Raw genomic sequence first — 20,472 nt, 5'->3', positions numbered from 1 at the left:
GCTCAAACGTTGTTAAGACCTACTGTGTGCAGGAAACTTTACGCACCTGACTTCATTCAAACCTTAGAGCAAACCGGCCTGACAATGCCATCCATGAGTAGGCAGTGGCGATTCTCAACGCCGGCTACATATAATTGCCTGGTGAACGCTCAAAAAATACCTTCCGTCGGGCCCCAGTCCTAGAAATCCCCCCTCACTTCCCCAGAACTGGGCGACCTGGCTGTCGGTGTTTCTAAGAGCTCTGGGGTGATTCACACCAACCCTGCGGCCGGGAGCTCACGGCCCCCAATGCTGCGAGCGCGTCCAGTTCGCCCGGTAGGGCCTCCCGAGCCGCGGTTTTTCAGGGGCCACCTGCCTCCCTCAGCCTGCAGAGGCCAACAAGCCCCGCCCCCCACCCCCACCCCTACCCTTACGGCAGCGCCGCGCCGCAAAACTGCCCCAGCTCGGATGCTGCCGCGCTAGCCGGAGGCTCCCTTCCCAGTGGAACTATCCCGCGATGGGCCCTCCACCCGGGGCAGGCGAAGAGCCCCCGAGACGCGGAGGCGCCCCGCCGCCACTCGGCGGCGCTTGTCCGGAGGCCAGCTGCCGGCGCCCGAAGGCAGGGAAAGCCTTGCCTTCGAGAGCCCCCTGCTTCCCAGCGACCCCTGACACCGAGGCCTCTCCACGCGCGGCCCCCCCGCGTTCGCCACTCTCCTGCCAATCAGATACGGATTTCCTCCACTGCCAGCCGACCAATCATCGCGCGCGGGTGTCCTCTTCGGCCCTTCGGCTCTTCGGCTCTTCGGCCCTTCGGCCTTCGACACATGGACATTCGCTGTTCCGCGGCGCGCTAAAGCTTGGTTCTCGTTGGTTTAGTTTCCCCTTTTTTTCAGGCACTTCCGGGTTCTGCGTCACTACGTAAACCCGCGGGTTCCGGAAGCTTGGAGAGCCCATGTTCTGCTAGGAAAAGCCAAGCTTCCCAGAGAATGTTTCAGGAAGAGTTACTTGGAGCGGGGCGTTTCGCAGACTCCTAAGGTCAGTGTCGCCCGAGAGAGCTGGAGTGCGGACCTGAGGTCTGGCTTACAGCTGGGAGGGCGTGGAGTTTCACGACCTTGTAATTGTCGCCTTTTACTTGTTTCCCTGTTGTATTGTCTTCCTGTCTTCCTGGAAGAGGCAATCACGATCTGATTTTGGGAAAGGCAGTGGGACAAACGTAAACTCCTAAAAATAGTCTTAGGATCGCACCATTAAAAAGAAAAAAAAGAAAAAAGAAACACAGCTAGGCTTGAGCTCCTTTTCATTCTGCGAAGTGACTTTCTAGACACACACCTGGAAATCTTTTCCCCGCACTTGGTGGTGGTGAGATTTAACTTACGAACGGCTTAAGAATTATTCAGGATCAAAACTTTAATATCTGATGGTTCATGTAAAATGTTATGTTTGGTACCAAAAAAGTTGAATATGCTTAAGTTTCCAACATTTTTGAAAGACTATGAACTCAAAAGCAGGTTTAATTTTCTTGGGGAGAAAAAGTTACTGAGAATTTTCTTTAAAAATTGCTTGTGATGAGCGTGTTATGTTTAACATTGATTTCGAATAAGAGATAGAATGTAAAAATCATTGTTCTTCTGAGGCCTTAAATTAAAACTCATTGTTTGTTTACTTATTTCTTTAGGTCCCATTTTCCAAAAATACTACATTTAGTGAAAGGGCTGTTCACAGAATCAGACCCAGTTGTTGACCGTTCACAACACGTCTGTATTCTATGATGTCCCTGGAACACTGTATACCTGAACAGTTTCAAGCAATTACAGGGAGGCTGAGGTTCCACCCACACCACAGTTTGTCGTCTAAATACCTTCCCATGAGTTACCTTTAGTTAAGCCTGAACAGAATAATCTTGGGATGGCTGACTCTTCCTTTTTCTTTTTCACTTTATCTTCTCCCCGATCTTGCCCATATTATCCATTACCTGTATCCAGAAAGATTAGAGTTGAATGGTTTTGGGCCATAAAGAGATTTGGAAGAAAAGAGAGAGTGGAATTAGGAAATATTTACAAGTTAAAAGGAGAACCCCTTATTTTTTTTTCCTTAAAAAAGAAAAAAAAAAAAAAAGGAAAGAAAATAGAAGTAACAGGACATAGTAGAGAACATGCTAGACTAAATCAAGAGAATTGAGTTCTACTCCTGACCAGGTCTACCTCTTAGCCTTATTCTCCTCATTTTTAGAAATTAAGAGTAGCACCTCAATCTGTGGTTTTAAAACTGTTCCATAGGAGGACTTCTGTAGAAATTTACTGGAGCCATGCAGAGGAGAGATGAAACAAGCAAACCCTCAGCAGTATTTTACAAGAACAGCTATTTTTTCTGTTCTGCTTGAAAAACAGGGATCCCGTTAGGAAGATTAAATTCATATTTTAGACTAGATGATCTGTTTCCTTCTAGCATTAAAATTTTGTTTCTTTGGTTAATTTTTCATTTGTATTCAAGGTGCATTCCTTTGATTATTACAGTTTTTAAAATAATAATGTGTATATGTTCACAGTTAATTCATTACCAAAAGCCACAAACCTGTCTATATTCAACCTTATTTAATAGATACAAACTTTAAGTTTCTTTCTTTTTGATCAGAGTCGTACTTCCTTTTCTCTTTTCCCCCTACTTTTTAAAATTTTAGCCATACAATTTTTGCTTATATTTGAAGCTCATAATAGTCTTTGCAACAGGGAAGGCAGATGTTTTCCATTTTCCATTTTTGGTAGCTGAACCATAAAGATGTTAGCAGTCTTACCTAACGTCACATTACTAGTAAATTTCCAAGTCCTGTTCCCATGTTTTCCTCACAGCATCAAGTATATTTTAAGTTTCTTTGCCTCTTGCACTCCACCGTGCTCCGGTTCCTCTAGCATAGGAAAAGGTATGCCATATGCACAGTCTTTATTTCTGGATGAAAGTTCTGCTCTGAATCACTGCCTCTTTTTTTTTTTTTTTTTTTTCCTCCCTTGATTATCTGGGTTGGACAACCTAGAAGCAAATTGGACGTTCCCTTTTTTCTCTTCACTGTGAAATGACAGCAGTTTCTAAACATTCCATGTTCCTCCTCAGTTCCTTTGGAAGGTGGAAGAAACCTCAGGAGAAAAGCCCCAAACTGCCCGCACTTGCCCCACATCTGTAATCCTGGCACTGCAAGTGCCATCGCTGTGATTTCTGGATGTGGACGTGGAAGCAGGGAAGAGGATGTCTAGCACCCTCTGTACTTCCCATTGTGGGCTGTTAACTTCCCACCTCTTCCCACCTTGGAATCAAAATGCCCTTTTCTAGATTGCTTTTTATCTTGTTTCATTTTATTTTCCAGAGCTCTTCCTTCTTACCTGGCTGTCAATAAGGTGAGATAAAATTTCATCCCAGTTTTCTTTTCTTTCTTCTTAACTATAAAAACATGAAAACCAAGAGCTCTGGAGTAATTCTGTTTTGATTATGTATACCCATTCCTTTCCAGTGTCAGGCAGGTGAGTTCGCATTGCCTCTACCTGTGTATGGTATATGTTCATAATAGTTAAATGAATGTTTGCATCTCCTTTTTTCACCCCCATATTCCTTTGATTCAGATTTGATATTGAGTCTCTTTGAATGGTTCTCTGACCACATGAAAGACAGGAAAAGTAGATGAGGTGCATCCCAGGCAACTCGGGCAACTTTACCAGATTCCTTGAATTTCTTCCCTGTCTACAGTCCTGAGAGCTTGACTGGCGGTCTGGTGTTGGGAAAGATCATGAGGGAAAAATTCTGCTTCGAGCTCTGTGGGATTGAATTTGATCCAAGCTTACCAAATACCCATACTACTAACTTCCTTTTGTGTGTTCCACCATTTCTCTAGTGTTTACCAGAAATTTACTAAGCACCAGCTTGACCTTAAACAGGTTGTCAGTCTTCTCTTAATTTTTTACTTCTTAAAAAGGGCATAATATTTACCGTGTTATGAGGATTAAATGAAGTAAAGAACTGTAAAGAAAACGTCTAGTGCCTCATACATAGTATGTATCCCATGATACTTCCTCCTTTTCCATTGCTAATACCTCTGTTCCTTCGTGACTCTTCTCACATTCTCTCCAGTGCCATAAAATGTGCAATTAAACCTGTGTTCCAATAATCTTAAAGTCATTTAGAATTCTCTTCTTAGGCAATTATATCCTCAGGTTTTTTTCCAGATTTATAGAGTACTTAAAGATCCATGTGTTCAGTAAGGTTCATGTGGTTGCTGTTTGTTCATCCTTGGATTGCAATTTTTGCTGTAGTTCATGCCTGCAATCTTCATCTCTTAGTACTTAGCCACTTAAAATAGCCCCATCTGCATGTCCTGCAGTGCCATACTGAAGTGTTTATGTTCATCTTTTAGGTCCATCATCACCTTGTCCATAGAGGATGCTGGTACAGAGCATGGCCCCACCACTTCTGCTTGTGTGATTTCATGCAAGTCAGCTCATCTCTCTGTGCCTCAGTTTCCTTGATTTAAAACACAAATACTGAAAGAACCTCTTTCATAATATTGTAAGGATTAAATGATTTAATATTTAATTTTGCAAAGGACACTTAGCTGTGGTCGTTGCTTATTAGCATGTCATAACCAGAAAGTAAGTGGTACAGGTTTACTGCAGTTGTAAACTCACAGATTGGTTGGGATTCTCTTCCATCAGGCTTCACTACTTTTTCCCATAAGGATTGAGTCTGTCTCATGGGTATCACCGTTCTGATTTCTCCGCTTTCTCTAGCCTTTTCCAAACTCATGTTCGACATGAACCATTTCTGCAGTTGGAAGTGACTGTTCTTTTATTTTTTTCTCTTCCTCTTCCAAGGTTTCCTAAAATCCTATAAGGATTCTAGAGAGGTAGACTTTTTAAAGTGCTTTTTTTTTTTTTTTTTTTTAACTGCTAAAGAGCATCGTGTGGTAAAATGACTTGCCCAGAGTCACACAGCCTGCTGGTAAACCTGGGCTAGAATACAGAACTAATCAGAAGCAGTTTAACTCCCCTCCCCCACGTTCACTCAGACATCTGCTCTTTATTTCCACAATGCGCTTTCTTTCTCAAAGACTCAGAAGTATCAACTTTCTGAAAGAAAAGATGATGAGTGCCGTGCTGTCTTCTTAAAAATGTATTTGTGAAGTGAGGCCAAAGTAATGGGCAATTCTGTTCTCAGGTTTAAAAAAAACTGTTTTGTGTTACTTGTAGATATGTGAGTAAATAACCGTAAGAGAAATAGGTAAGGTGCTCAATTGTGTAAGACTAATTGTAGTCTTGAAGATTGTAGTCTTTGAGTTGAATTCCCAACTCTCTCCAAATAAAAAGAGTATTTCCCCTCTGCTAGGGCAAGTTACTTATCATTGTTCGTCTTTTTGAGAAATGTATACTATTTTGAACTTTATCCTTCCAGATATATTTTAAAGACATTTTGTTGCATACCCACTAGCACCCCCAAAAAGGAAAATTCTATTTGGAAATTGATGAGGATTGCATTTAAGAGTAATTCAGAGACCTAGTGTCCATAAGGGAATTTTCAAATTCTGCATGTCTTGTTTGTATCCAAATGAGAACAATTGGGATTTGTATCATCAGATATCTGTAAACTATTGAGACTTAGTTCATATTTGTTGAAAGAGAGGAACAAAAGAGCAGTGACAAGTCACTTAGCAAGCCTGTGGCAGAAGTGGGATTTGAACTTACAGTTGTTGATTTCTAGGCCTGTTCACAGTGCCAGAGGTCACTGTGTTCTAATGGGTCCCAGCCATAGCTTTTTCTCTTTTGCTCACGTTTGAAATGTGTTCTGGGAATCAGTGTCCTGTTAAATCTCTCTTTGATGCATGTCCCATTTATTAGTATTGATTTCAATACAATGGACAGTAAATCTATCTGACTACACAAAGGAAATAAAATAGTAGGGTATAGGTTCAAAGCTTAAGATCTCGGGTTATATAACTTTTTTCATATAACCTCCTAATACGAAATGCTGATTAATTTTTTTTTTTTTAACCTAAAAGGCAAAAATGGTCTCATCCATTTTGATTACTAGAACGTTTAGGATAGTGTGGTAGCAACATTGTTATACTAAAAATTAGTTGATTATTGTGGATCTAGAAAAGGATAATCTGGCAGGGAGCGGGTGCATGGATGGGTTTGAAACCTTAGCGATTACTTGGGAATCACATGTTTCTGCTGACAAAGTTTACAGGACTGTAAATTTAAGTGTAGAATTTTTGTCGGCAGTATGCATTGACAAACATGCCTAATGGTAATACATCTAGTACTGAGCATCTTGGAACAGGTCAATAATAATGTGTATATTGATAGCAGTAATGTAGGAGATGTAACGTGGTATTATAGCTAAAAATCCATGTTATCCCCTTAATCATAATTACATTAATATTGACAGGCCCTTGACAATACCCGCATTATTATTGATAGATTTCTGTCAATAGCATGTTTTTAAATAAAATATATTCATTCATAATTTGTACTATACTCAATAAAAGCTCTGGAATACATCCTGAAAAATTCTTCCCTCTTCAGTGAGATACAATCATTTGTTTTGGTTTTGGAATGCAATATAGATGACAAAGTTTTATTTGGGGAATGAAAAGCTTAAAAAGAAAGCATGAGTTATTTAAGGGATAAGGTTATATATCGCTGCGCTTAGTAAACGAATTTTCAGTTGTTTTTTTCTCTGTGAAAGAAAAGCAGTGTGACCTGTCTAGTGATAAAATATCAGCAGGAGACCTTTTTAATAGTTTTTAGTGCTAGATCATTTTGTCTTAAACATATTTATGTGACAAGTTAATGACACTAACCCTCGTAGGTGCTATACTTCTTATCTGGTCTTGATTTTTGCCTTAAGCATCTTTTTCACATATCCTTAACATAGCAGTATCCTTCACTAAACACTAATTTATTTAGTGCCAATTATACTTTTAATTAATTATTGTATAAGTCTCTTTGCATGGCCGTAAATGTTTCCCCCTGGGTTAACTTTTTAGAATCTTAACTTAGTATAGTTTGGGAAATGGGGAGTGGGGAGGAAGAGGTTGATAGGATTGTGTATTAAAAGAATGAGATTTCATGGCAGAGTAGGAAAAAGCATCACCTGATTTTTGGCCTTCTGGAAAAATCAATTTGAATTAAATCTGATGGTGTTTGTTTCAATTCAAAACAATCCCAACTTTTTTGAAAAACGATTAGCTTGTATTTTTTTAACTATTCAAGTTTGAGCCTACTTTTGTGAAATTAGATACTAACCTACAAGCACCAATAATATGGGATTTTTAATACTTAAACTCTTGAAAGTAGAAGTAGACTGACCAATAGTTGGGTGTGGTTAGCAATCGATATAACAGAGTCAGGAAAACATTGGTTTACCAGAAGACTTGGGGATTTTTGATTCGAAAGTGTGAGGAAACGAATCTTTTTTATTTTCATAGTTGTCAGTGAAGCAAGTTAAATTACTATGACTTGTTCAGAAAGTTATTAATAAACACCTTAGTTAAGGCCCTTGAAAGGTTGCAGAAGTCCTGTAACTGGTCTTCCAGAATTGCAGTTTTCCTTTTCTTCAACTTCTTGAACTCCACCATCAGATTAATCTTTTAAAATTTATATCCTGTTATATCTCTTCTCTTCTGTGGTTACTCATGGCTACAAAATCAATGCAATTTCCTTAAAACAGGGTCTTTTTGCAGGGTGTTGACTCTTCAGCCAGTTTCTCCTGCCAAGCCGTTAAGCTCTGGTCACAGCAGACGACTTTTTTCTTTATTTCCTAACAAGTGCAAAGACATTGATGGGGATTAAATAACGAAGGACACAGCTCCTGTTGGAACCCATCCCTGTGTTTCCCAGATAGACCATGGGCAGTGTCAGTGCTTGCGTATTTCTGGAGTTTGCACAACATTAAATGCATTTTTCTCTTTTCTGCCCCGGGGAGTTTTGTGACCCTTTGTAGTGTTTTCCTACTTTGAGATCCATTTTTTGCTTCAGAGATCAATGGCTAGTCTTGATTACCATAGCATCCTATTTCTTTAGAAATGCTTGACTAAAAAGAAGTTAACTGAGACTTAACTATTTGGACCAAATCCCTGGTACCTAGGAGAATGCCCAGCATTTGGTCGGCACTCAATAAATATTGGTTAAATTGAGTAGCCATTTGTCAGAGAATTAGAATTCACTGAAACACCAACTTCTTACATTAGACTGAGAATAACTTTATGTGATTTTTAAGGCACTTATGCCATTTTTCTGTGTTCTACACCCATTATGGGCAAATATTATTGTATGACAGTGGAAGGAAGAAGTTCTATAATCAGATGAATTGAACTTCTAGTTATTTCGATTTCATCAGTTTCTTCTACTCTTGAGCACTGCCCTTCTCTAAAGCCAGTATTCTAGAATAACTGACCTGCCAGAAGGCAGGAGTTGGGGGGGAGGAGGAACTGAATGGAGTGTGTTGGTGAGGAACCAAGGTTGGATGCCCGTCTTGGACTGCCTGTATCAGGCCCTGTTCAGCAAAGCACCATAGAGTCAGGTGCTATCGGTGTGCATTCTGGAGGTTTCTCTGCTTCCGGATCAACAGGTACAGCCATGTGGATGTGGGTGAAACAGCCCAGAGAGCAAGTCATGCTGGCACCCACCCCTGTTCTCTCGGGATTTCCACCCCAACATCTCCTCTCAGATAAGATGCAAGTGAAGGGTGTGATGAGTTCCACTGGACCCTGTCTCGCCCCTTCCCGTCCGGCCCCCACATGTGCCCACGTCAAGGTGACATCATGTTCACTGTGTAACTGCCCCAATTATGTTTTAATGGTGTAATCAGTATTTCCTGGGGAAAAAAAAAATCTTTTACCACAGGTCGATTGAGGCATTAGATGAGTAATAATGAAGATTTCAGTCTTTTGAAATGAGATTTGGTAAAACCCACCAAGTCTTTTTCTTCTTATGCTCATCCCTAACCAAAGTAGCAATAATACAATAATAATACTGCTTTCCCATTTCCAAACCACTTTCATAACATTATCTGCTTTAATCTTACCAACATTGTCAGGTAGTGGTTCATTTCCAACTTCTAGAAGAGTCTGATGCTAATGACTTTTTTAAGATTACATAGCAACTAAATGACCAAGCTGGAACTTGAGCCCAAGTCCATCTGATTTTAAACCTGGTCTTTCTACTCTGTCACAGTTGCCAGACAAGAATATAGAGCAATAGGAAGGCTATTCTACTTTAACAAACTATGGTGCATAATGGACAGTGTCTGTTCTATGTTTACAACTAAAAGTCACAAAAATGACTAAAATGTTGGAAACTAAAACCTAAAACAAAAAAAAAAACAGAGAAACAAATTATTTATCTGGAAGAGCAAAGGCCAAAGAGTAGTTAATAATAGTCTTCTGCTCTAGTAAAGAGTCTTCTGTAGGGAGGAGATCGAGCCCAGCTGTTCTTAATCTACACCGAGGCCAGGCCTGGGGCGAAGAAAAGGAAAGAAAAAAAAAATGTTAAACTGTAACAGAAGGGATAAGAAAGAATTTTTTGATAATAAGGATTGTTAAATATTGGATTGGTTAGAGAGTGTGTTAAGTCTTCTTTTCTGGCAGCCATTAAAAATTCCTGTCTTTACTAAATGTCCGTCAGTATGATTCCTCCAGAAATGAGAGACTTGAAATAGATGATTCCTCTGAGAATCCACTCTCTCTGAGCAGTTTCTCCCTACATATCAGTAAGGAACCTGAGAAGAGATGGCTCCCCTCAGCCTCCAGTTCATCTAGATGCTCTCAGCAATGTTCAGTCAGTACAGATTCACTACCAAACTACTCATTCCACTGCATATGGGATCAACAGATCTTTACTAAGCAACTACTATGTGCCTGTCTTTGTGGTAAGTTCTATAAGATTACTAAGAACTGATTGTGAGTCTAATATCTGAAGATACATAAATTGGCACAACTGGTGCTCTAACACAAGCCAGCTTTCTCATCTGACCCTCAACTGAAAAGCATAGCAATCCATCCAGTTCAAGTTGGGGGCAGGGAAGGGGTGAGGGGAGGGGACTGATAGTGTTGGACTTGATGTTGATGTCCAGTATGATCTGAGCTTTTTCAGGAGTACTTTTACAAAAAGAGAGTTTCCCTTATCTTGCTGACCACAGAATACGAAACCTGGGGAAGACGCCGAGTTGTTGACTCTGTCACAGTAGAAGAGTTGCATATACCGTATTCCCACCTATCCTGAACGATTTATAGAATTTTGCATGAGGACAACTGAGTGAGATATCAAAGTCATTTTGTGGGTTGCAAGCACTTTGAGAAGCAAGTATGAGGCACTTTCCCTTAACTAGCTTATGGTCAAGTTAGGGAGAGAAGATGTATTCACACAACTGAAATCACAGTACAGAGTTGAGGGCTCAAGCATGTGACACGGACAATTGCTGTCAGAGTTAAAAATGCTGATAATGGGAGTTGGAGATAATTGTGAAGGTTTCGTGGAAAATGTTGTAACTGGGTTGGAATGTGAAGGGCAGATGGTTGAGGGCGGTAGGAGGAGTTGCTGGGGAAGGTAAGTGTTTTAGGTACATGAGAAAAGGTACAAAGGCAGGACCGAAGGATAGTCTGCAATTAAAGGTACTTTGGTGGATAACGGGTTATATGTTTACAGAGATGGAGACAGAGTTGAGCTAGGTTAGGTCTAAGAAGTTTGTACTTTATCCCAGGGGCAATAATGAGGTAAAAAAGACATGATTTGGTAAATAAGAATAAATAACTTTATAGAGGTTGGTTTGCTTATGAGGTTTTTCAAATAATGTTTTAGTTTTTTTTTTCTTTTCTTAATTACATAAATGTTATGTTAATTGAGAAGATTTGTAAACTGCAGAAAAAAGAAAAGAATAATCACTGATGATTTTTTACATAAATTTTGGGATGTTTTTCTATTGAGATAGTTTTAAAATTTATGTAGTGTCTTTGAGAACCTTGCAATACCATCTGCCTTCGCTAATGCCTGACTTGTCCATCACCTTGCCTGCTTCCCTTGTGCAGACCTTGGTGGGGATCTTTAAAGTGAGAGCCAGGACAGGGCTTTATCTTTGCATCCCAGGCACCTGGCAGGGCTAGGATGTATTGATGCTCACAAAAATTGTGGAATCTGTGAATGGTCTCAGTATCACAAGGACTGCTTAATAGCAGAAAGAGAAAGCCTGAATCAGTGAAGATTTGTAGGAACCTCTGTAGATCTAGGAATGAAAACCAAGCAGAAATGAGTGGGAAGTCCAGCATGCAGCATTGAGCTGTATGGGTGATAGATATGACCACAAAATTATGAATTCAGCTTTGAAATGGACTAGCCTAGTAATTTGCAACATCACCTGGGAACTTGCTAGAAATGCAAATTCTTGGCTCCCACTCCGGGCCTACTGAATCAGAAAATCTGGAACTGAGGGACGCAATCTAACAAGTCCTCCGCATGATGAGTGCCGAGGTTTGAAGAGCGCTAGACTAGAAGCACAGAGAGACTACAGGACTGTGATGTGAAGACCCCAGCAGAGAAAGTTTGAAAGGCCAAAGGATTGTGTTAGCAGTGAACCTAACCCATGAAATGCCACAGTAGCTGGAGTAGGAAACCATGAGAATAAGATGATATTGTTACAAAGAAAGTTGAATGTGCTGTAAATGGACAAGATCTACCTATGTTTAGACTTCTGCCTTCCTGATCGTAGCATTTAAATAGATCAAGTAAATTTAAAATAGATTGGTCCCATGAGAGGGGGCTCACACTCAAAATCTCCACCCAGATTTTCTCTGTCATATCCCCATAACTGCCTACTGAGCTTTTCCACTTAGCTGTCTCACAGGAGCCTCAGATCTCTAAAACTACACAGATTTATTATCTTTCCCTTCAAATCTATATCTCTGCATGTGTTTCCTATTTCAGAGAATTGGACTACCATCCACTCCATTACTCAAGTCAGTTATTCTTGGCTTACTTCTCACTAAGTCGTGTCCATTCCTCCACCTCCAAGCTTTCAAAGGTACCTACTTTTCTCCATCCCCATTGATACCTTTCTAATTTAGACCATCATTAGTTTCTCACTAAATCATGTTAACAGTCATCTTAATTGGTCTCTCTGCCTCCAGTCTTTCAGCCTCTGACCCATTCTCCATGTGGCCAGAACAAGCTGTCTAAAATGCAGTGATTAGTTCTTTGCTTACAGCCATTCAGTGGCTCCCCCATTACCTTCTTGATAAAATGCAGCCTTCTCAACCCGGCCTTTAGAGCCTTTAGCTTCCGTCTTTTGCTTTCCTTTCCAGCCTGATCTTTTGTCCTGACCCCTCCTGTCCTTGGCACCTAGCGTTTCCTCTGTTGGAGTGGTTTTCTTACCTTCTTGTACCTGCCGGACACTGCTGATCCTTCAGGTGGCTTCAGAGATCTTGCCTCCCCCCTGAAGCCTTCTTAGACCTTCTGAGGTCTAGTTACGAGCAAAATGTTCTGAAGTTCCCCTTGCACATCACCTATCACACCTTATTGTAATCGCCTGTGTGTTATTTTGTGCAGCACACTCTTCCTTTCCCCCTCCTCCCACTCACTAGATTATAATCTCCGCAAGGGTTGAGACTGTGTCTGTTCTCCCATTTCGTCACTGGCTCTGACACATTCATTGGGAAACAGCAGACGCACAAGAAACATGTTGAAAGAAGTAGTAATCAATAGTCAGATATGGTAACTTGAAATAGTTTTAAAGGTTTTTGGCTCGGAATTTGTATTTTCTACCCTTCACCCACCCTAGACTTTCGTGCTCACTACTCCACTCATCTAGTATTTGCAGGAGGCGGTCTGTGTACCAGGCACTGCGCTAGTTGCTAAGATCCAGCTGTGACAAGACTGAATCTTCGCAACAGGGCTTATCCTCTAGCGGAGGAAATAGACAATTAAAAAGTAGTTTACGAACAGTGAATACATAAAGACCAAGAAAGAGGAAGGACAGGGTGCTAAAGGAACAGCTAGAGAAGCAGCTAACTCATACTTGGAGGGTCAGAAGGAAGTGGTCCCTAAGTTGGTACTTAAAACTTAGTATCATGTGAGTTTTTCAGTTAAAGAATGGGAACAGACTGTTCCAGGTGACGGGAGCAGATGGCAAATGTCCACTAGGGAACAAGAGAGGGGGCCACTTTGTGACTAGAGGTTGAAGCATTAGGAAGGAAAGCAGCCTGGGGGTAGATTTGGGGAGGCTCGTGTTTTAGAAGGATTGCCATGTGGGAAATTCACTGAAGGATGCAAAAGGTAAGATAGACCAATTAGATGTCATCCAGCGGGGAGCTGAGAGCAACCAGAATGAGGAAAAGGCTGGGAGAGGATAGAGTCCTGAATGGATTAGAAAAACAGAGAAGAAAGAGCACTCTGTCCTAATCCCCTTGTTTCTTTCCTGTAGCTCCTGGCTAGTGCGAGGCAAGGATTTCACAGAACTTGCAGCCCAAATCCCCACTGTTGTAGCTTATAGGCTGCCAAGTCAAGTCTTGAGGGAGCTGCAGGAAGAGGGAAAATGTTGAGATCACGCACCCTATTTATCAGTGAGAAGTATTCCTGTCATGGATCTGGTTTGAGAAGAAAACAGCACTAAACCACCTATTATTTAGTAGTCATTTTTGTTTATTTTTGTATAATTTTGTAAAAAAATATAATAGAATTTGAAAGAATTTTAGAGGTCATTTTGTCTCCGGTCCTTAGTTTTGTAAGTGAAGAAACGAAAGCAGAGACATGGTAAAATGACTTGACCAAGGTCACAATTGCTGCACATTTGGCGGCAGTGAACTTCACCGGGATCCCTGCCTCTATCTGTAGCTTAGTGTTCCCTTAGTGCCTCGGGCCTTGCAAAGGCCTTTTGATGGCCCAGAGATCATGATCCAGCTCTGTGTGTTGAGGGCCTGTTTTAGAAACTAAATTTAAAGGGATTTCTTGTCATAGTTTGGATTTGCCAGTTCATTAATAAAATGTAAAATACCTAAAGTAAAATGTAGAATCTCTAAACTCCTTAACAACAGTAGCTGCCGGGTGGTTTAATCTCATTGATTTGCACAAAATAGCATTTAATAAATGCATTTTGAATGAGTCAGTCATACCCAGCTAACCATTAATCAGCTTTTTTCCATTTCATCTTAAAAGATTTTTATCCCTATAGCACCTATTTGTTTCTTTAGTGTTTTTATGAAATGATCTCAGTGTCAATTTTTACATCATAGTTTCTTTTTCTTAGAAAACTGTATGTGCACCTTAATAATGACATTGCTGCATTCATGTTGCTTTGCGCTACTGTTTATTTTCTATGATTGTGTGCTAGAATAATAAATACTTACTGCTTAATTTTGTTTTCTCCTAACTTCCTTTACAAATGTAAAATGTTCTTGGGACACATTAAATGGCTTATTGAAAATATTCCTTCGGAGTCAGTAGAGGTGCTGGAAATTAAACTGAGGTCTTGACTTATCATCCATTGCAACGTTCCACACAGTTCATTGTATTTATTAAGTAAGTTCATGCATTTAATAGGTCATGTTATTATTCAGCCTCATCGCTGTTAGTCTCAGGATTTTATCATCTCCCTTTAAAATATCTAACCCAGGAGGACTACCTAGGGGAAAGTTTGTGGAAAAAAGATGCAACTTGCTAAAACTTGTTATTCCTTTGATTAGGAGGGACAAAAAAAAAAGAATGGAAAGAAAAGATAGGAGAAGAAAGGAAAGGAGAGAGGGAGGAGAGAGAGAAGAAAGAGGAAGAAGTTCCAAGTAAGAAGTGACTGTTTACTGTGCTGCTTTGATGCTACTGAAAGCCCATCTCCTCTGTGTCCTGTGTCATTTGTGTGTCACAGTTTTCCAAGTGTAAGTCGAGAAGATAGTACAAGATTGCAACTGTTTGATGACGGTTTCTAATTGTACTTTTTCCTAGAGACCTCTAGAGAAGGCATGGCTTCCAAAGATGAGAATATGAAGCGGACAAACAGAGTGCTAAGAATAAGCCAGTTGGATGCACTTGAACTAAACAAGGCCCTGGAACAACTCGTTTGGTCCCAGTTTACCCAGTGCTTTCATGGATTTAAGCCAGGGCTGTTAGCCCGCTTTGAACCAGAGGTGAAAGCATTTTTGTGGCTTTTCTTGTGGAGATTCACCATCTACTCTAAAAATGCCACCGTGGGACAGTCAGTTTTGAATATTCAGTACAAGAACGATTTTTCCCCAAACCTGAGATACCAGCCACTGAGCAAAAATCAAAAGCTCTGGTATGCCGTCTGTACAATCGGTGGGAAATGGTTAGAAGAACGATGCTACGATTTGTTTCGAAACCGTCACGTAGCATCCTTCAGGAAAGCCAAGCAGTGCGTGAATCTCATGGTTGGACTTTTGAAGCTGGGCAGGTTGATTAATTTCTTGATTTTCCTTCAAAGGGGCAAGTTCGCAACTTTGACCGAGCGTCTGCTGGGCATCCGTTCTGTATTTTGCAGGCCCCAAAATGTCCGAGAAGTAGGCTTTGAGTATATGAATAGAGAACTCCTCTGGCACAGCTTTGCCGAGTTTCTGATTTTCCTCTTACCACTTGTCAATATCCAGAAGTTGAAAGCCAAGCTCTCTTCATGGTGTATCCCTCTGACCAGAGCTCCAAGCAGTGACAACACACTGGCCACTAGCGGCAGACAGTGTTCTCTGTGTGGGGAGTGGCCCACCATGCCTCACACCATAGGCTGCGAGCATGTTTTCTGTTACTACTGTGTGAAGAGTAGCTTCTTATTTGATGTGTCCTTTGCTTGTCCTAAGTGCGGCACAGAGGTCCACAACCTGCAACCACTGAAATCAGGAATCGAGATGACAGAAGTGAATGCCCTTTAGAAGCTAAAATTGTTTCCTCTGAGGAGAACTGTATTTTGTCTAAATCCTTAGCATGAATCATCCTAAGCATACTATTTAGGTATGTCTTACGAGGACATGTGCTTCTCAGCCACTGCCCTCTGTTCCTTTCCAGGCACGACGAAATTCTGCGCATAGTGGAAACCACATGATTCTAAACATGATATAAATGGTAACATATTATTTTTTTTAATCATTGCATTTAATTTTTAATGTCAAGAATAATGGATAGTTTTTATCAAATGACCACTAAGAATGCTCCTTCATTCTACTACTTCCTGGAAAGAGGTTAGACTCTAAAAATAAAAGATTGTGGTGACTCTGAGATGAGTGGGCATTTATTTTCAGAAATGACACCATAACATCATAAAATGACAATAGTAAGGCCCTTTGTTCTAAACTTTCAGATCTGATGTCTCAATTGTAATTTTAAGCTTTTCTCTGAAGCCAGCTTTTAAAGGATTCAGTCAGTTTCATTCTCAGGCCAAACGACGGCCACCAGAAGCTCAAGACTTACATTTTACCAGCTTTCTGATCCCACTGGCCTGAGAGCTTCTTGCCTAATAGTTCTGGCAAAGTTCAGGAGCTCACAGTTATTGGTCAGCCTGAGATGATGTGCACATTCCTATACCAGGATGGAGAAATACTGCTCCCGATCATTCAAATGTGGGTGACATACCCTCACGAACACCCCATGCACCTAAAGCAGGTCAGGAAGCAGTTCACCACAGGTGTTCTTAGGAGAATGGTGGCCACCAGAAAGGGGAAAGCAGTAGATCCCAACTAGAATCTCCCTTTGCCTTCTATATCCCGGAGTCTTTATTTTACCAGTGATCTACTTTGATAAGGACATTATACGTAAATGGTCATCTTAGATGGCAGATATGAAAGGATGAAATAAAGTTAACAAGACTTTGTTCTACCAACAGTTTTGTTATGGTGTTATTTTGATAGCGAATTCTGAGTAGGTGCCCACATTGTCATAATTTTAACATGAAAACACAATACACCTACGCTAACTAACAGTTGTCAATATTATAGGGTTTTCTTCTTCTCTACAGACCCTAATGGCACTTAGTACAATCTTTTGTTTTTTCTTTCTTCATTTAACATCTGCCACCCCCACTAAGGGATAACCCCCCATGAGGTCAGAGACTGTGGCTGTTCTGCTCATCATTGGATAGCCAGAGGCTGCCTCTTGGTTCTAGTGTACCAAGAGACATCTTGTTAGCCAGTGATGAAACCTAACATCACAGGTTGGGTTCTGCAGAAACAGATGTCGAAAAGGGTTAGAAGTATCAATACAAGATAGTCGTTAGGGATCCACGCCTGTGAAAGGAAATGCTGAAGAAGCAGGAATAGCAGAGGAAACAGAACTGTAAGCCAGGCCTGGCAGCCTCGGCCAACCCTGAGGCGATTTCTGGAGCATTTTGTCTTTCAGGATGTCCTAGGTGGGGCCAGAGTAGTCAGGCCTTTGACCTCCACCTCTCAGACACTGGATATGGCTGCTCCGGGGAGGGCACGACCTCAGGCCTGGCCACTCTGCACCCAGGGCGGACCCTGAAGGAACTGAGGGCTGGGGCAGCCTGCGGACCTGACCCACCACAGTGAGGCCACAGGGCCATCCTCAAAGGAGGAGCCAGGTGGCTACCCCGGTGGGTATCACAACCACTCCCGTCTCTCTTTTTTCTTTATAGTTTCCCTTCTTTTGTTTTCCCTGCTTTTAAGGATATTTGACACAGAGCACACTCAGGGCAGCTGGCATTCACCTTCTCATCATTGGGTGACGTGTACACTTAGCACTGCCTCAGGGAGCTTCAACTCCCCCCAGAGACGCAGGCCTGCCGGCCAAGCTGCTGTGACAGCCTCAGACTCTATCTAGTCCCTGCTGCCCTGTGGCTGCCAGGAGACTTACCTGAACCCTGGTGCTTCTGTTCCCACCCCCCAGCGGCCTCAGGGCCCAAAGTTCCTGACACCTGGGTCGTATTTAGCTACATCCTATGTTTCCACTTCAGCATCCAGAACCTAAAGTTCAGCCCTGAGCGTCCCCCTTTGAGAAAATAAGAACTTCCGCACTAACATTTGTCTTTTCTCTCCCGTGCAACTTGTTCTCAAGTCAGGTTTGCTACTTGTGTATGTAGTGTGTCCAAGTGGCTTCAGTGATCGTATCTAAAATACATCCCTCCAAGCAAACACAAGGCATGACCCACACCCTTGTTCCCAGCTCCCCCGCCTGCAGTACTTAGCGGCTATGGGGTATGGACAGGTTTATTTAACTTCTCTGAGTTTCAATTTGCTCAACCTATGAAATGGGCATTCAGTAATGTCAACCTCTTAGGACTGTAATGGGAATTAAGTAACATATCATTCTTTCAAAAATTATCTCGAGCCCCTACAGGCATTCTTCTGTACTCAGAGATGTGTTCATGAATAAAACAAAACCCCTGGCTTTCATGGAGTTTACATTCTTGGAGGGGTGATAGACAATAAACACATGTTGTAAGATCATTTCAGATGTTAGAAGTACTCTGAAGAAAATAAAGCAGGCTAAGGGAATGGAGAGTGACAAGGGACGCTGTATTGAATTACATGCTCCTGGAAATCCTCTCTGAGGAGCTGAAATTTGAAGAGATCTGAATGAAAAGAGGGAGAGAGCCAAGGAGAGAAGGGGTGCCAGGATAAGAAAATGGCAAGTGCCCAAGGTCTCAGGTGAGCATCCATCACCTGTTCAAAGAACAGCAAGAAATCAGAGCGAGCAAGAGAGGTGGGAAATGAGGCAGTGAGATAAGGGGATCCAGGGCTGGCCCTTGCAGGCCAGGGTGAAAAGATACCCGAATTTATTCTAAGGATGAGGAAACCACCGGAAGGTTTTAAACAGAGAAATGATATCAAACTTATTGTTTTAAAGGATCACAATGACTATTGTGTGAAGAGTTATGAGTAAAAGCAAGAAAACCAGTTCAAAGGCTACAGCAAATAATCAGTCGATACAAGCCACGATTCTTAACGATTATTCTATTAGGTTTGTGGTACGTTAACAGCATCACTATCTGAAATGGCCACAGCCAGCAAAGCCTTGAGAAATTCAAACAGATTTTCATAGATTTCATGCACCGCAGCTCTACCCATGGCGTAGTTCTTTGAGTTCCCATTTAGGGGGTGCTTTATTTTGAATAGATTTCTAATGAACTTTCACCAACAGATGAAAAATAACAGACGAGAGATGGAGAACATTGGTAAAAAGCAAGCATGTTTATAGTAACAAGAAGTAATAGAAAAACTGGTATCAGTGGAAAAAAAGAATTTAAAAACTAATCTGGTAACATTTAGAGTAGGGACACACGGACTCTGAAGAATAACTGAATAGTAATTGTGGCTTTAAAAAATGACCTCGGATCATCAATAAAAGTACTTTACAATCTGTATCATTTGGTTAAGGAGGCAGTGACATTAACATTGCTGTATTTGAGGAAGCCTTCAAAATGTGTTGGCACTCAAAGGCAAAATCTTGATTCCTTTGGAAGCTGTTTTTCCTAACAGCGCTCAGTAAGTGAAGTGTTACTCTATTAAGAAAAGATGTTTTCAGCAACAGAACAATTCCAAACAGACTTTTTAGCCAAACCAATAGGCCATATTGTCTATAGGACTGATGCTCCAGGGTTCTCTGCAGTCAACATTAGTGTGTAGTGTACATTTGTACTCATCACCACAAGTAATTTGGCAAGTATTTTGCGTGTACGGTTTTTTTTTTTCCTTCAAAAAGTATGTACGTTATGTAACAAGACAGAATAGGCCTTTATGTTTCCATGTCGTAATTTTCTCTCGATATTTTCCAGGTCTTATTTTCTCTCGATGTTTTCAAGAAAAAGTGTATGGTTTTTAAAATGTCATTAAAAAAAAAAGGAAACACAATTTTATACAAGGGCCTTCATGGAATCCTGCCTTGAGTTGTTATTCTGGCAATTAAAACAAGTCAAATGAGGTTAAACCAAGTCACTTCTGAGGCCAGGGAGTACAGTATTAAATAGGTAGTTCTCTTCCCTTCTCATTAGCAGTAAAGTAACTTCTTCTCATTAACAGCTTTGGTTCATGCCTTTGCTGAAATCCCAGAATGAATAAAACATAAATCTATGGAAGTAAAGCTGATTTTAAAATCAGATGGATGTGGACATGTGGACATGTTTATATCCATTGATCTTAAGAATCTATTTCAAGGAAATGATAAAATTTTAGATATAGATTTATTGAAATGATGTTCAGTATAGCACTATTCATAATAAAGATGTGAAACAACACAAATGTTCAACAAAAGGGAAATAAATAAAATGGTAGAGCTCTTTAATTAACGCAATGTTTTAAATATGGAACAAAAATTTATGCAAAAATATACATAAATTTAATTACATGAGAACGTGCTTACAATATAATATTAAAATGAAGAAAGAAGTAGGTTATTAAATTAAGTACAATATGATCTCAACTATGAGATAAACAGGCACATATACTTACAATAAATAATTCAATTTTGATTTTTTTCTTTATACTTTTTCTGTATTCCCCAATTTTCTACAATGAGC

The 20,472-nt window shown here is 40.7% G+C and overlaps 1 protein-coding gene across 3 annotated transcripts; it reads left to right on the top strand.

The window, feature by feature from the left end:
* The first annotated feature begins 447 nt into the window (after positions 1 to 447).
* On the top strand, positions 448 to 16,220 carry PEX2 (peroxisomal biogenesis factor 2). 3 transcript variants are annotated; one of them, XM_081258107.1, is made up of 3 exons: positions 448 to 1,014; positions 14,690 to 14,782; positions 14,943 to 16,220. In XM_081258107.1, exon 3 carries the CDS (start codon positions 14,960 to 14,962, stop codon positions 15,875 to 15,877), a length of 918 nt encoding a protein of 305 aa, XP_081114233.1. In that variant the 5' UTR covers positions 448 to 1,014; positions 14,690 to 14,782; positions 14,943 to 14,959; the 3' UTR covers positions 15,878 to 16,220. The 3 variants fall into 3 exon arrangements, with proteins under 3 accessions (XP_081114233.1, XP_081114234.1, XP_081114232.1); XM_081258108.1 differs by lacking the exon at positions 14,690 to 14,782 and adding an exon at positions 3,335 to 3,365; XM_081258106.1 differs by lacking the exon at positions 14,690 to 14,782.
* Positions 16,221 to 20,472: the final 4,252 nt, after the last annotated feature.

The sequence above is a fragment of the Mesoplodon bidens genome (genome assembly GCF_964165515.1).
Source record: "Mesoplodon bidens genome assembly, chromosome: 16".
In the NCBI taxonomy this organism is placed as follows: domain Eukaryota; kingdom Metazoa; phylum Chordata; class Mammalia; order Artiodactyla; family Ziphiidae; genus Mesoplodon; species Mesoplodon bidens.
Note: the sequence above shows the minus strand (reverse complement) of the source record. Positions and strands in the feature narration are given on the sequence as shown.